At 39.6% G+C, this 12528-nt stretch overlaps 1 protein-coding gene across 3 annotated transcripts in view; it reads left to right on the top strand.

Annotated features, from left to right (window-relative positions):
- The window catches only part of LOC131356717 (phosphatase and actin regulator 1-like), a 112267-nt gene that overhangs the window by 43468 nt on the left and 56271 nt on the right, over positions 1-12528 (top strand). The window contains exons 1-2 of one of the 3 annotated variants that reach the window (XM_058395902.1): positions 3913-4630; positions 8140-8304. In XM_058395902.1, coding sequence (XP_058251885.1) covers positions 4300-4630; positions 8140-8304 — 496 coding nt within the window. In that variant the 5' untranslated portion in view covers positions 3913-4299. Of the gene's footprint in view, positions 1-3912; positions 4631-8139; positions 8305-12528 lie in introns of those variants that run through there. The other 2 variants (XM_058395903.1, XM_058395904.1) reach the window with 2 other exon arrangements.

Below are 12528 nucleotides of genomic sequence, written 5' to 3'. Positions count from 1 at the left end.
TCATTACCAGAACTGGGACTGATAAAAGAGCTAGAGTGAGTTGAAGACAGATGAAGCTAAATAAGACGTTCGCTAAAAGAGCTGCGTGTACGAGATCAGAGACAAAGAAAAGGACAGAGAGAAAGGAAAGGCGTGAGTGATAGAGACCGTACCTTCGTTGACTGAAGCTTCTTCAACGTGCCATGACATCATCTTTACTCTAGCCAATCACATGAGTAGTCTGAGATCTGGCTATTTAGGAATTTGTAAGCATTGCTAGGCTTTATGACTCATCACATAAGTCTATGGGTGGGTGTGTGGGGTGTTTAGATGTTTAGCATTTTAAATACCTTGTTAATCGAACCCAACGTCATAAGATCTTCCATTTAACAGCTAAACCACAAACAAACGACAACAAAAAATGACTATATTTTAAGTTGCTATGAAAGAAATATTTTCAGGAAACAAATGTGTGGTAGAAATTGACAATAAATATAAACAAGAGTTCTTCCCTCAGGAACAATAAATGTGTGGCTGGGATACATCCTGAGTCACTGAGACGCCGGTTATGTAAACGAGCTAGCGAGCTAATAGAGCTAGGAACAGTTTGCACCTCCTCAGCCTCCTGAGATTCCTCCTTTATGCAGACGACCTGATGCTGCCGTCCCTCATCCTACATAGCCTACAGCAGCAGAATTTTGGACCTCAGAATAATTGAGACTGATGTCAGGAACAGATATACCGGTTCAAACAAGGCAGCACATTTACCTCAGAACCTCAGAGCCTCATCGTGTGTATCCAGTCTGTAAGTGAAGTCCACTCACTCACCTTATCTACACTGGATCAGAGAAACGTCAAGACTTTCTGTAACATGATACCAAAGCACACCGGGTAGAATGAGGCCAACACCAGACGTTCCTAATAATCCTATTACTGGTAAATATTTATTTATTTCTGTTGCAAATGGCACACAATGTGCCTCTTGGAGATGTCTCTAGTTTGATACGAAGACAATGACATCGCTATTTTTAAATCTCTCCAGTTATTTGAGCACATGTGAACATGTTTGTGTCGAATACACAAGAACAATTGCGTCTTCTGGCAGCTTGTCAATCGAGAATGCGTGCCTGTTTCGTGATTTTATTTTATATTTAATTTACTTTTTTTGGATGATGTTTTTTAAGTAAAGGAACGTCACTTTTGTCTCGACTGCTCAGAATAAGAGATAACACAGTTTCACGTCAGGGTTTTGTTAGGTATAAATGATTGAACTGGTGGTTCACTGAGTACAACACGTTCGAATTTAATGAAGCATGTTAAAGTAGTTTATGACGTGGAACTAGTGGAGTCACTTTGTTGCTAGATATGGTGACTTTTCAGGCTCAGTACATCTCTCACGCTCACATCGTAGCTGCCGGTTATACGAGGTGAGGGAATGGGTTCACTCGACCTGACCACTGGTCTATAAAACCTGACCGAGTTACGCTGATGTTTGCAGTCACATTTCATTCCAGCTCCCAATAACTAATCACTGGTCATCATTGTTTCCAGTGACTTATCACCAATCACCAAATGGTCCAAATTACTAATTACTGATCAGCTGACCAATCGCTGATCACAATTATTCCAAATGACCAGTCACTGATCACCAAATATTTCCAATGGCCCATCAACGATCACCAGTGTTCCCAACAATCCACCACTGATGTTCCCAGGGGACTAATTACTAATCATTATAATTGCTGATGACCAATTACTAATCATCATTTTTTCCAGCGACTAATCACCAATCACTAAATGTTCCAAATTACCAATCACTGATCTCCTGACCAATCATTGAACACCATTCCTCCCCATGACTACTCACTGATCACCAGTGTTCCCAACAACCCACCACTGATCCCTGATGTCCCCAGGGCCTCATTACTAATCATTATTATTGCTGATGACCAATTGCTGATCGTCATTGTTTCCAGTGACTAATCACCAATCAGCAAATGTTCCAAATGACAAATCATCTATCTCTTGACCAATCAGTGATCACATTTGTCCTAAATGACCAATCACTGATCTCCTGACCAACCACTGATCACCATTATTCCCAAAGACCAGTCTCTGATCACAATTTTTCCCAATGACCAATAACTGATCATCAGACGTTCCCAATGGCCAATCACTGATCACCATTGATCCCAATGATCATCACTGCTCTCCTGATCAATCACTGATCACAGGTGTTCCCAATGACCAATCAGTGATCACCACTGTTCCCAATCACTGATCGCTAAACAGTATTATTGGCAACAACCAATCACTAATCATTATTGTTCCCAGTGACTAATCACCAAATCTTCCGTTCTGTTCTATTCTATTCTAAAGAAAATCTCTCTTCTTCCTGTAACACGTTTTTGATATGTTTGCTATTTGCAAATTAGCGATATCATCTGGTGACTTCTAGAGACTCTTTGAGCGTGCATTAGCCACTTATCCATCTTCCTATCTCTTCTTCTTTGGTTTTTATTTTTATTTACACTTTTTGAATATTAACATTTATTTTAATTAACAGATCTCATCATTCTTTACACGTGATCTCATAGGTAATACATTAATTAGTTAATTAATTGCACCACATGTGTAAATGATATCCATGTGACTAAGTAAGTAAGAAAAATAGACGCGTGCACTGCATGCAATACAACAATGATTCACGCAAACATACACATAAACAATACTTTTGCTTGGCATGAATAGAAGTAAGAAAGAAAGAAAGAAAGGAAGGAAGAAAGAAAGAAAGAAAGAAAGAAAGAAAGAAAGAAAGAAAGAAAGAAAGAAAGAAAGAAAGAAAGAAAGAAAGAAAGAAAGAAGGAAGGAAGGAAGGAAGGAAGGAAGGATAGGTGTAAGGGAACAAGAAAGAAAGAAAGAAAGAAAGAAAGAAAGAAAGAAAGAAAGAAAGAAAGAAAGAAAGAAAGACTTTGACTTTAAAACTCTGTTAAGCAAGAGACAACAGAAACCATTAGTGCATATAGGCGACAAAATATAAATAGATAAAAAATATACATGAAGGAATTAACATATAAAAAAGGATAAAGGGGAAAGAAAGCAAGAAAGAAAAGGTCGGGTAAGAAAATAAAAAAGAAAGAAAGAAAGAAAGAAAGAAAGAAAGAAAGAAAGAAAGAAAGAAAGAAAGAAAGAAAGAAAGAAGGGAGGGAGGAAGGATAGGTGTAAGGGAACAAGAAAAAGAAAGAAAGAAAGAAAGAAAGAAAGAAAGAAAGAAAGAAAGAAAGAAAGAAAGAAAGAAAGAAAGAAAGAAGGAAGGAAGGAAGGAAGGAAGGAAGGAAGGATAGGTGTAAGGGAACAAGAAAGAAAGAAAGAAAGAAAGAAAGAAAGAAAGAAAGAAAGAAAGAAAGAAAGACTTTGACTTTAAAACTCTTTGTTAAGCAAGAGACAACAGAAACCATTAGTGCATATAGGCGACAAAATATAAATAGATAAAAAATATACATGAAGGAATTAACATATAAAAAAGGATAAAGGGGAAAGAAAGCAAGAAAGAAAAGGTCGGGTAAGAAAATAAAAAAGAAAGAAAGAAAGAAAGAAAGAAAGAAAGAAAGAAAGAAAGAACGAAAGAAGGGAGGGAGGAAGGATAGGTGTAAGGGAATAAGAAAGAAAGAAAGAAAGAAAGAAAGAAAGAAAGAAAGAAAGAAAGAAAGAAAGAAAGAAAGAAAGAAAGGAAGGATAGGGGTAAGGGAACAAGAAAGAAAGAAAGAAAGAAAGAAAGAAAGAAAGAAAGGATAGGTGTAAGGGAATAAGAAAGAAAGAAAGAAAGAGAGAAAGAAAGAAAGAAAGAAAGAAAGAAAGAAAGAAAGAAAGAAAGAAAGAAAGAAAGGAAGGATAGGGGTAAGGGAACAAGAAAGAAAGAAAGAAAGAAAAAGAGCGAGCGAGCTTAGGATTCATCCGTGTGTGCCAATCGATTCATCGACTACCTCAAAAGAGTCGTTCAGAAGGAACCGACTCCTTGGTGAATCACTCCTGGTTATTAGAGCAGGGAGCGGAGCTGCTGCGGTTTTAGTGCTGCGCTGAAACACCGGATCACAGGCAGCTCTTTCTTTTTCTCTCTCTCTCTCTTTTTTTTTACTCCAGCGCTCACCTGTGCTAGAAAATCCGAAATGAGATCTCAGGTGCGTTTTCGGTAAGCGGTAGGGACATCGGAAGGTGGTGTGGGATTCGCGGCGGAAATCATTGGATTTTTTTTTTAAAGAAGAAGAAGAAGAAGAAGCCATATTTCTGCGTAGAGACGCGCTACCGATCGGTTTGTCCTCCATGCTGAAGTCAGCGAGCTCTGGTATGGCGGCCTGCGCCCCCGGGAGCCGCTTTAACGGCGGATACACCACCAACACCACCGTCACCGTCACCACCAGCAGCACCAGCAGCATTACCGCGCCCGCGCCGCCTCCGGTCCCTGCGCACAAGGCCAAGCAGAAAGGCTTCTGCCTGGTCAGGATGATGAATCTAAACGGTAAAAAGGGGAACACGGATCCCCGGAAACAGCAGCACCAGCACGGCACCGTGCCCTTCATCATTCACTGCCACATCGGGAAAGAAATCAAGCACATTTGTGGCAACTGCAGCCGCGCCTCCGAAGCGCAAGACGGTGAGTCTCTCCATGCTGCGGTGCAAAACATCATCATTCCCCTTCATCACCACCACCATCATCATCATCATCATTCCCAATACTATCCTTATCCTTCATCATCAGTAGCACTGAAGTACATGAATGCAATGCAAATGTGAGCAAATGAGGTGAAGGAAAAAAAACGCAGTTTCGCGTTATGTGCGTTTCATGCTCACGCGTCACTGAGCCTGTTTATTTATTTATTTATTTGTTTATTTATTTGTTTGTTTTTGTTTGTTTGTTTGTTTGTTTGTTTGTTTATTTAGATGAGCGCTTTCCTTGCCTTTAATGCCAAAATCATTCAAATGTCCTTGTGTGTGTGTGTGTGTGTGTGTGTGTGTGTGTCACAGGTCGGTTTATTGTTGAAGCTCCAGCCTGCTATGCAGTGTGAAGTGTAACACGATTTGTTTTTAATGACATGAGGCGTTTGATGATTTTTTTTAATGCCTCTCCTCTTCTCTTCTCTTCTCTTCTCTTCTCTTCTCTTCTCTTCTCTTCTCTTCGGAATTCAGATTGTATTGGAATCCTGCTTCTTTTTTTTTTAAAAAAGCCGTGTGAAGCTAGGATGCTTTAGTGAGATGTTTGAAGGAGAAATTTGAGCATTAGTGATGGATGGACGTGTTTCCAGATTTGTGGCTTTGGCCTACTTTTAGTTGCATCTGCAACTCTCCTACTCTTCTGGTGGTGATGAACGTCTCGGCTTTTTTAAATTTACTTATTTTATCCTAAATTGTAACAGCCAGGTGAAAAAAGAGAGCTACGATCAGGGAGCTTATCTTTTTTTAAAGTGTGTGTATGTGTGTGTGTGTGTGTATATGTGTGTATATATATATATATATATATATATATATATATATATATATATATATATATATATATATATATATATATATATATATATATATATATATATATATATATACACACACACATGATAAATATATGATAAATGCAGCCAAAAGTTCTGAATTTTTAGGTGCTGAAGAAATGATATTTTTGTTCTAGTGTGTATGAGGTTAAATGGAGGAATCATGATAAAGTGGGAATAATTCTGACTTTCTAAAGAAAATTAAAAATTTTTTTTTAGTGATGTCTGGATGGTCAGAGTTTGGAGAGAATGTTCAAAAATTTTTGACAAAGAAAAACAAATACGAGTTATCGTCTTTCGTAAATGTTTTTGGAACAAAGTTTAAGAGTCCTTTAAAGCTGCATTTGTGTCATCCTCCGTCATTCCGAAAAACGTGGGAAATGAATCGACTAATCCTCCTGATTTGAGTCGTTTTGCAAAAAATCCTCCAGAGCAACTTTGGTATATTTGGCCAAATTCTTTCTCTGAAGCCCGATGGATCTCTGTGATCCCACTGGGAAGCAGTCAAGTGTCGGATAAAAGATTACAAAACGTACTGATCCACAATATACAGCGTGTGTGAGGTTTATCTGAAATCCCTTCTTTCTTTTGTGTGATGCTGAGATCAAGTCTGTTCATTTAGGTGAGAATATTGTGTGTTTACTTTACTTTACTTTAATTCAGGAAGTTATAAACTAAAATAAATAAATAAAACTTCAACTTGAATAAAAAATGCTGGAAATAAAACTTGCTCTAACTGAGGAGTGATTTCACAAGACAATTTTATGAGCCAAAATTTTGTAAGTCGTGAGAAAATGCTTGCCCTTTGCAAGTCTGGCTGGAAGCCCTGTGACAAGCAGTGTGATTATTAATGATGTGGATAATAATAATAATATTAGAAATAATAATAATAATAATAATAATGAACATTAATTTACAAAGAAAAATAATATATTAAGGAATAATTAGTTAAAGCACTGCATTGTAGATTTTTAAAATATGAAATAAAATATTTAAAAAATATATTTAAAAAATAATAATGTATGTAAATACAATTTAGACCTAATACAAAAAAATCATTCATGTCAAAAAATGGAACAAATGTATAAATAAATAAATAAATAAATAGAATTTAAAAAAAAAAACCTAACAGACAAGAAAGGTTTTAAGCTATTTTTCTTTTTCTTTAAGTAATTTGCAAACATTTTTTTGCCAGACGCCTTAAAACACGATTTATAGATGAAATCTATTTTCTGTTTATTTTTTCCCCCCCTTCTTTTTCTTCTACTTCTCGGAACAGAAAGTAATCCTGTGTGTTTTGGATGATCTCAGACATCAATGTGGATCTTATTCAGTTACACTGAAGCTGCTTTCCCTTTTATAGCTTTATAAACAAATAAAAAAGAAAAGGACATTAAAATGAACTCTGTTTTGAACAGGAAGCAGTAAAAATGCTGGCAGAAGAGAGCTGAGGAAGATAATCTTTAGTCTTTGGTGTTTTGAGGAAGATCATGCTGCTGCTTTCTCTACAGATCAGAGACGTAACTGAGTATGATGCGTCATCCTGAACGAACAGATTGTGAGTTTTAAATGGAACGCTAACACGCATATGAAGAGGAGCTACGGCGTTCTTCTCAACCTCCTCGTTCTAAACCGCACTTGTAAGGTTCCACACGTGGACTTTAGAGGCGGGGTTATGAAACGTTTACAGTGTTAACGTCACATCATGGTGCTGAACGTGTACAGTGTGAAACCATGTGGTGTTAGGATGTTACGGCAAGTTGCTTAGCAACAAACATGAAATCAGAGACTGAACAGCGTGTGAAAAAACCAGGACGTGGCAAGCTCGGTAGATGGAGTCATGCGGCTAAACACCGAACGTGACGGAAGTGAGTACTGTAGAAAGGAGGCCCACTGAAATATCAGTGAAAGAATGGTGCTGGATTTATCCATTCAGGATTGCTGAAGCAGCAAATATGCAAATAAGTAGAGGCGGGGTTTAGGAATCTACAGTGAGAAATGTCAGAGCTAGGATGAATTCATTCACTACATAACCCATAAGGATTGTGTTTACCAAGAGTTTATATCGTGAAAAGGTCTTCATGAGATGCAGGAGACTGGGTTCCTATGGGATGCGACAGGAAAAGTAAACTGGAGGTCCAGTGCTCAGATAAACTTGTGTATCGCTGCATAGTGTGTTTACACTTTATTACCTGGCTGAAGTGCTTTAAAGCAGCCTGGAACGGACTTCTACTGATAAATATAATAATTACATGAGCTGGATAACAAAAAAAAAAGAAAGAAAAGAAAACAGTCCTGTGCAGATCTCTGGTTATGAACTGGAGTGATGTAGCTGAGGATTAGGCTTCACTTGGAGCCACACCCACAAATCTGAATATATATGAAGCAGTACACGCAGTGAAAATGCGTTTAAACTGGAGATGAAGTCAGCTTGGTAGTATTTATGTTTATAATGTTAAAAAGAAGCCTCTTTAACGTCTACCAGCGATGTTTAACTTAAGGGTCGAGGAAAACGCCGCAGGATCGCACTTCAGATATAAGGTTTCCTTGTAGGTTTCAGCATCATTATATGAGAAAAATCCTAATCTTCCTTATCTCCTGTTTTCTTTTTCCTCTCCAGCGGAGGAGGTGGAGCGACTGGCCGCCATGCGTTCCGAGTCGCTCGTCTCCGGCACGCACACGCCGCCGATTCGCCGCAGGAGCAAGTTCGCCACGCTCGGCCGACTTTTTAAGCCCTGGAAGTGGAGGAAGAAGAAGAGCGAGAAGTTCAAGCAGACCTCAGCAGGTGGGAGGAAGAGTGTGTTTTTACTGCACTCCAGATTTAGACACACTTGATTCTTCTTCTTTTTTTTTTTTTTTTTTTTAGCGGTCTTGAGTTGGGTTTGAGGCTCTCCTGAGATGAGGGGAAGTGCTACAGTAGTGCTAATAACATCAAGTGCATTCGCATGTACAGTAAAATTGATCGGTGTGATTAGAAGCCAGTGCTGTGCTTCTACATGAGTCATTTAGCCTCTTGCTGGCATCGCTACGAGTAGACGCTGTTTAATTATGTTTTCCGGTATCACGGACACTTTCTTTAAAATTCCAGCAGCCTGTTAAACAGGATGAAATAAAACGCTCAGAGGGGTGTGGTGTTACGGGAAAATAATCAATGACTGTATGAAGCTCTGTTACTCTTCCCAACCTGAACATGCGTTATGTCAGATTGCCTGTTCGCTCGTGAACAATCCGATAACCCAGATCCGATCATGTACGCCATAGACAATCGTGTAAATCTCAGCTTCTCTATAGAACCTCTATTCGGTTCGCTTGCTGTTGATTCACAGAACTGTGCCATTGCACAGTGAAGCTTTTATAAAGTTTTTTTTTTTTGAGACTTTTAGACTTCAGTCTCACCATCTTCCCAAGCACAGGGTCATGGATCCCACTATCACACTCACACTGGTAACCTCGAATAGCATCCATGCTGTTTAAAAATAGCCTGCACAGCTGAATCAATAGTGCAGAGAATTGAGAGCTGCATTTAGCATCCTGTGGGCAAGAACTATACATCAAACCCCCTGTGGGTTTCAGTTCCCTTCTGTTTTAATTTATTCCTCGATTTTTATTTTTCAATATACTGTGGTTTTGTTGGTTTATCTTCTCTGCTGCATCAAGATCAGCACTTTTGAAGTGCTTCACATGATTGCTTTCCATTACGACAAAAAGTAATGTGATTTCCATAAAGATCCGCAGTGATCTTACAAAAAGGGAATGCGTAAAACCAGGGCATTTGTCCTACTCCATTTCCCGAGCTAGCGACGGCAGGAAGAATGTGGGTTAAGCTGTCAGCTCTGCTGCAGGCTGGTGGAGGAAACAGCAGCAGCAGTAGCAGTGTCGGTAGCGGAGAATCGATGCAGGCAAAGCGTTAGTGTTTTCTCCCAGTCGGCTATTTTTACCCAGGCTTTGATGTATGTGCTGCAGCGAACCAGAACCATCAGGGCCAGGTAGAAGAGGAAAACACAAGGGCTTTTCACTTGTGTGATGCCTGATCGATTGAGACACAGCGAGGTATTGGGAGTAGAAGTGCTCGGTGAGCTCGTTTGATCCGGAGAACCGGTGGGCGAGATGAGGGCGGGGGGGTGGTCGAGGGGTGGGTTTGTGAGGGGGAACTAATTGTCAATCATAGATCACATCAGTAATGACTTAAATTACAAGACCACCCCTGGTAAAGCTATGCCTGGTCTAATGAGACGCAGCAAGGTGTTGGGAGAAGAAGCGCTCTGTGTGGTTGTTTGAGCCAATGGTTGTCTGGGGAAACCAATATTCAATCATAGATCTTGTCAGTTAATCACTAACATTACAAGACCACCCCACACCTGAGCCACTGAGACACAGCAAGGAAGGTGCTGGGAGAAGAATTGCTCGGAGAGCTTATTTGATGCAGAGAACTGGTAGGTGAGATGAGGTGTTGGGGGGGGGGTATTCATTTGTAGAACTCATCAGTAAAGACAAATTACCCCTGAAGTCCACCACTGGTGAAACTACACCTAATTCATTGAGACACAATGAGTTGTTGGGAGAAGAAGCACTCAGTGTACATGTTTGATCCAGAGGGAGGTGTACCAGTACCAGTACCAGTGGAATGTAGGGGAACCCATATTCAATCATAGATCCTACCACTTAACCATTCAAAGGCCACCCTAAGGAAAACTACACCTGATCTATTGAGACACAACAAGGTGTTGGGAAAAGAAGTGCTTGAAGTTACCAGTTTGAGGGTAACAAAGCCTGGAGGTTACCAGCTTGGCTTGCTGTTTATAGCAGGGAACCACAAAAATATTTCTTTGGCACCACAGATCTACTGCCAAATGATACAGATCTGGAAATATTTGCAGGATTGTGTTCGATTTCTCAATGGTTTTGAAAAGTGGACCTGAGTTACCCTGAGCTACATAGTGCCAGAAAACTAATCAGCTCAGTAACTGGTCATTCCAGAGGCAGCATGGATGTGTCTGGATAGGAAAATCCTACAAAAAGTACAAGCCCAGGGTTGAGAACGTCTTCTATGGGTTCTAGGGAACCGTTGGGTAAAGCCTTGACAAAAAGGCTTTCTGAATAGGCTTTCCTAAGGAAGCTAAGAATCCTTTACTAAGAACCTTAAAGGAATCAATTTTTTCTTGAGTGTGCACATCCATGGAACCACAGACTTAAATCATCAGCCCCAAAATATCCAAAATTAAGTATTATTCCATTCAATCTTTTTTTTTTTTTTTTTTTTTTAAACATTTGAGGTAATGTCTGACAGCCTGTCCTGCTTTCTCATACACAGCTGTGGGAAATGTGTGCTGGACTTGCAAAGGAAGGATTTGGGTTTCGTGGGCTGGTGTTGATTTTTTTTTTTTTTTTTTTTTGTCAATTCTCTGAGGGCTGTGAATTGACTCTTGGTGCAGAGCTGAGAGGAGAGTGTGAATCTCGAACTGACTCATCGGTAAAAACCAACTGCTGTTGCTGTGACTGGCAGCAGACGCCACTGGAGCGGTGACAGACTGTCAATCAGCCATTGAATCAATTAAGCGTTCAATCAGTCAGTAAATCGGTCTGATCCCACAGTGTTAGAAACATCACAGACGTTCAACGTGATTAGCATTGAATGAAGGTTGACTACTTTTGCAGCTGTAGTATTCTGTGGTTGTTAGCCAGCTTGGCATTTTCCGGTGGTCTTGATGGGTTCTGCAGTAAGGCAGTTGGTCAAGGCCAGATCTATGTGTGCCAGCGATGTCTCCGATTCTTCCACCACGAAGATTTTGCTTAAGCCTTTTGTTCCTTCACCTGTCTTGAGATGATCCTAGCTGTGATGGATAATAACTAAAGAAGGAACACAAGGAGTGAATTTGAGGCAAACTTAAACAAGACCTCCGTCTACTTGGTGGAATCTGCAACGTGGTCCACCTTCAAAAAGAACTCTTAATGAGAATTCCACAATACCAACCAGACTGAAAAAAGGACATTGTGTTGATTTGGACAAAGTTAAACGGAGCAAATGTACCGGCCAGATTTTTTTTTGATCAAGGGTAATCGGGGGGCTCTATCAGATCAACACCTCTAACTTTTTCCTTCTTGTATACTACATGATGACTGATTTGGCTGTTAGATTGGATGAGGTACCACAGTTTTAAACAGTGGAAATGGGTTAGAAATAGAAAAACAATAATGGCCAGTACTTGGGGTTGTGGTGGTTGTGTATTTGCTCCCATGGCTGTTATAGGAAAGTAGATGGGAGATTGGGATAATGTTAGGGTTGGTAAGGTTTTTTGAAGAATAAAGACCAAGTTCTACCAAAATAAAGGGTTGTGGGTCAGAAGATGAGATTGGAGTGTTTCAGGATTAGAGTCATGGTGGTGCTGAACTCATCAGCTCTAGTCCTTTGGTTGATCTCTATCATTTCCCCGATTGGTGTCTCATGACAAGTGGTTCATAAGTACCGGCCTTAATAAAAGTGGTAAAGCCTCTTGTATTTACAGCCTTGGAAAAACATGCTTGAGACAAGGATGTGACTCAAATGCATTTTAGACACCCTCTATGGCAAACAGTGCACAGGCACCAGGAGAAAACAGTCACAACAGAGTGTTTTTTCCCTTTCAGCTTGTTTTTCTGTCACTTAAATGTCATGTTCTTGTTTTTTTGTCTGCTAGATTGCCTTTTCTTTATACTGTTATGCAAATTGATTTGACCTACATTGTCAGTTTAGCCTGAATCTTACCTGTGACCTTAAAAACCACTTAAAATTGTCTCTTTTGCATTTTTTTTTTACCACCACTTCCTGTGCAGTCATACAAAGGAATTTGTGTAAAGGATAAACATTGTAAGGACCAATGCAAGCTTTTAAATATATTTAGCGATTATGTTTCTAATGTTAACATGGAATATGTAAATTCATAAACAGCATCATAATGCTCCTTCCAGGCTGATCGCCAGTATTCTCTCTCTCTCTCTCTCTCTCTCTCTCTCTCTCTCTCTCTCTCTCTCT

Source organism: Hemibagrus wyckioides, linkage group LG07 (genome assembly GCF_019097595.1).
Source record: "Hemibagrus wyckioides isolate EC202008001 linkage group LG07, SWU_Hwy_1.0, whole genome shotgun sequence".
NCBI classification, from domain to species: Eukaryota; Metazoa; Chordata; class Actinopteri; order Siluriformes; family Bagridae; genus Hemibagrus; species Hemibagrus wyckioides.
Note: the sequence above shows the minus strand (reverse complement) of the source record. Positions and strands in the feature narration are given on the sequence as shown.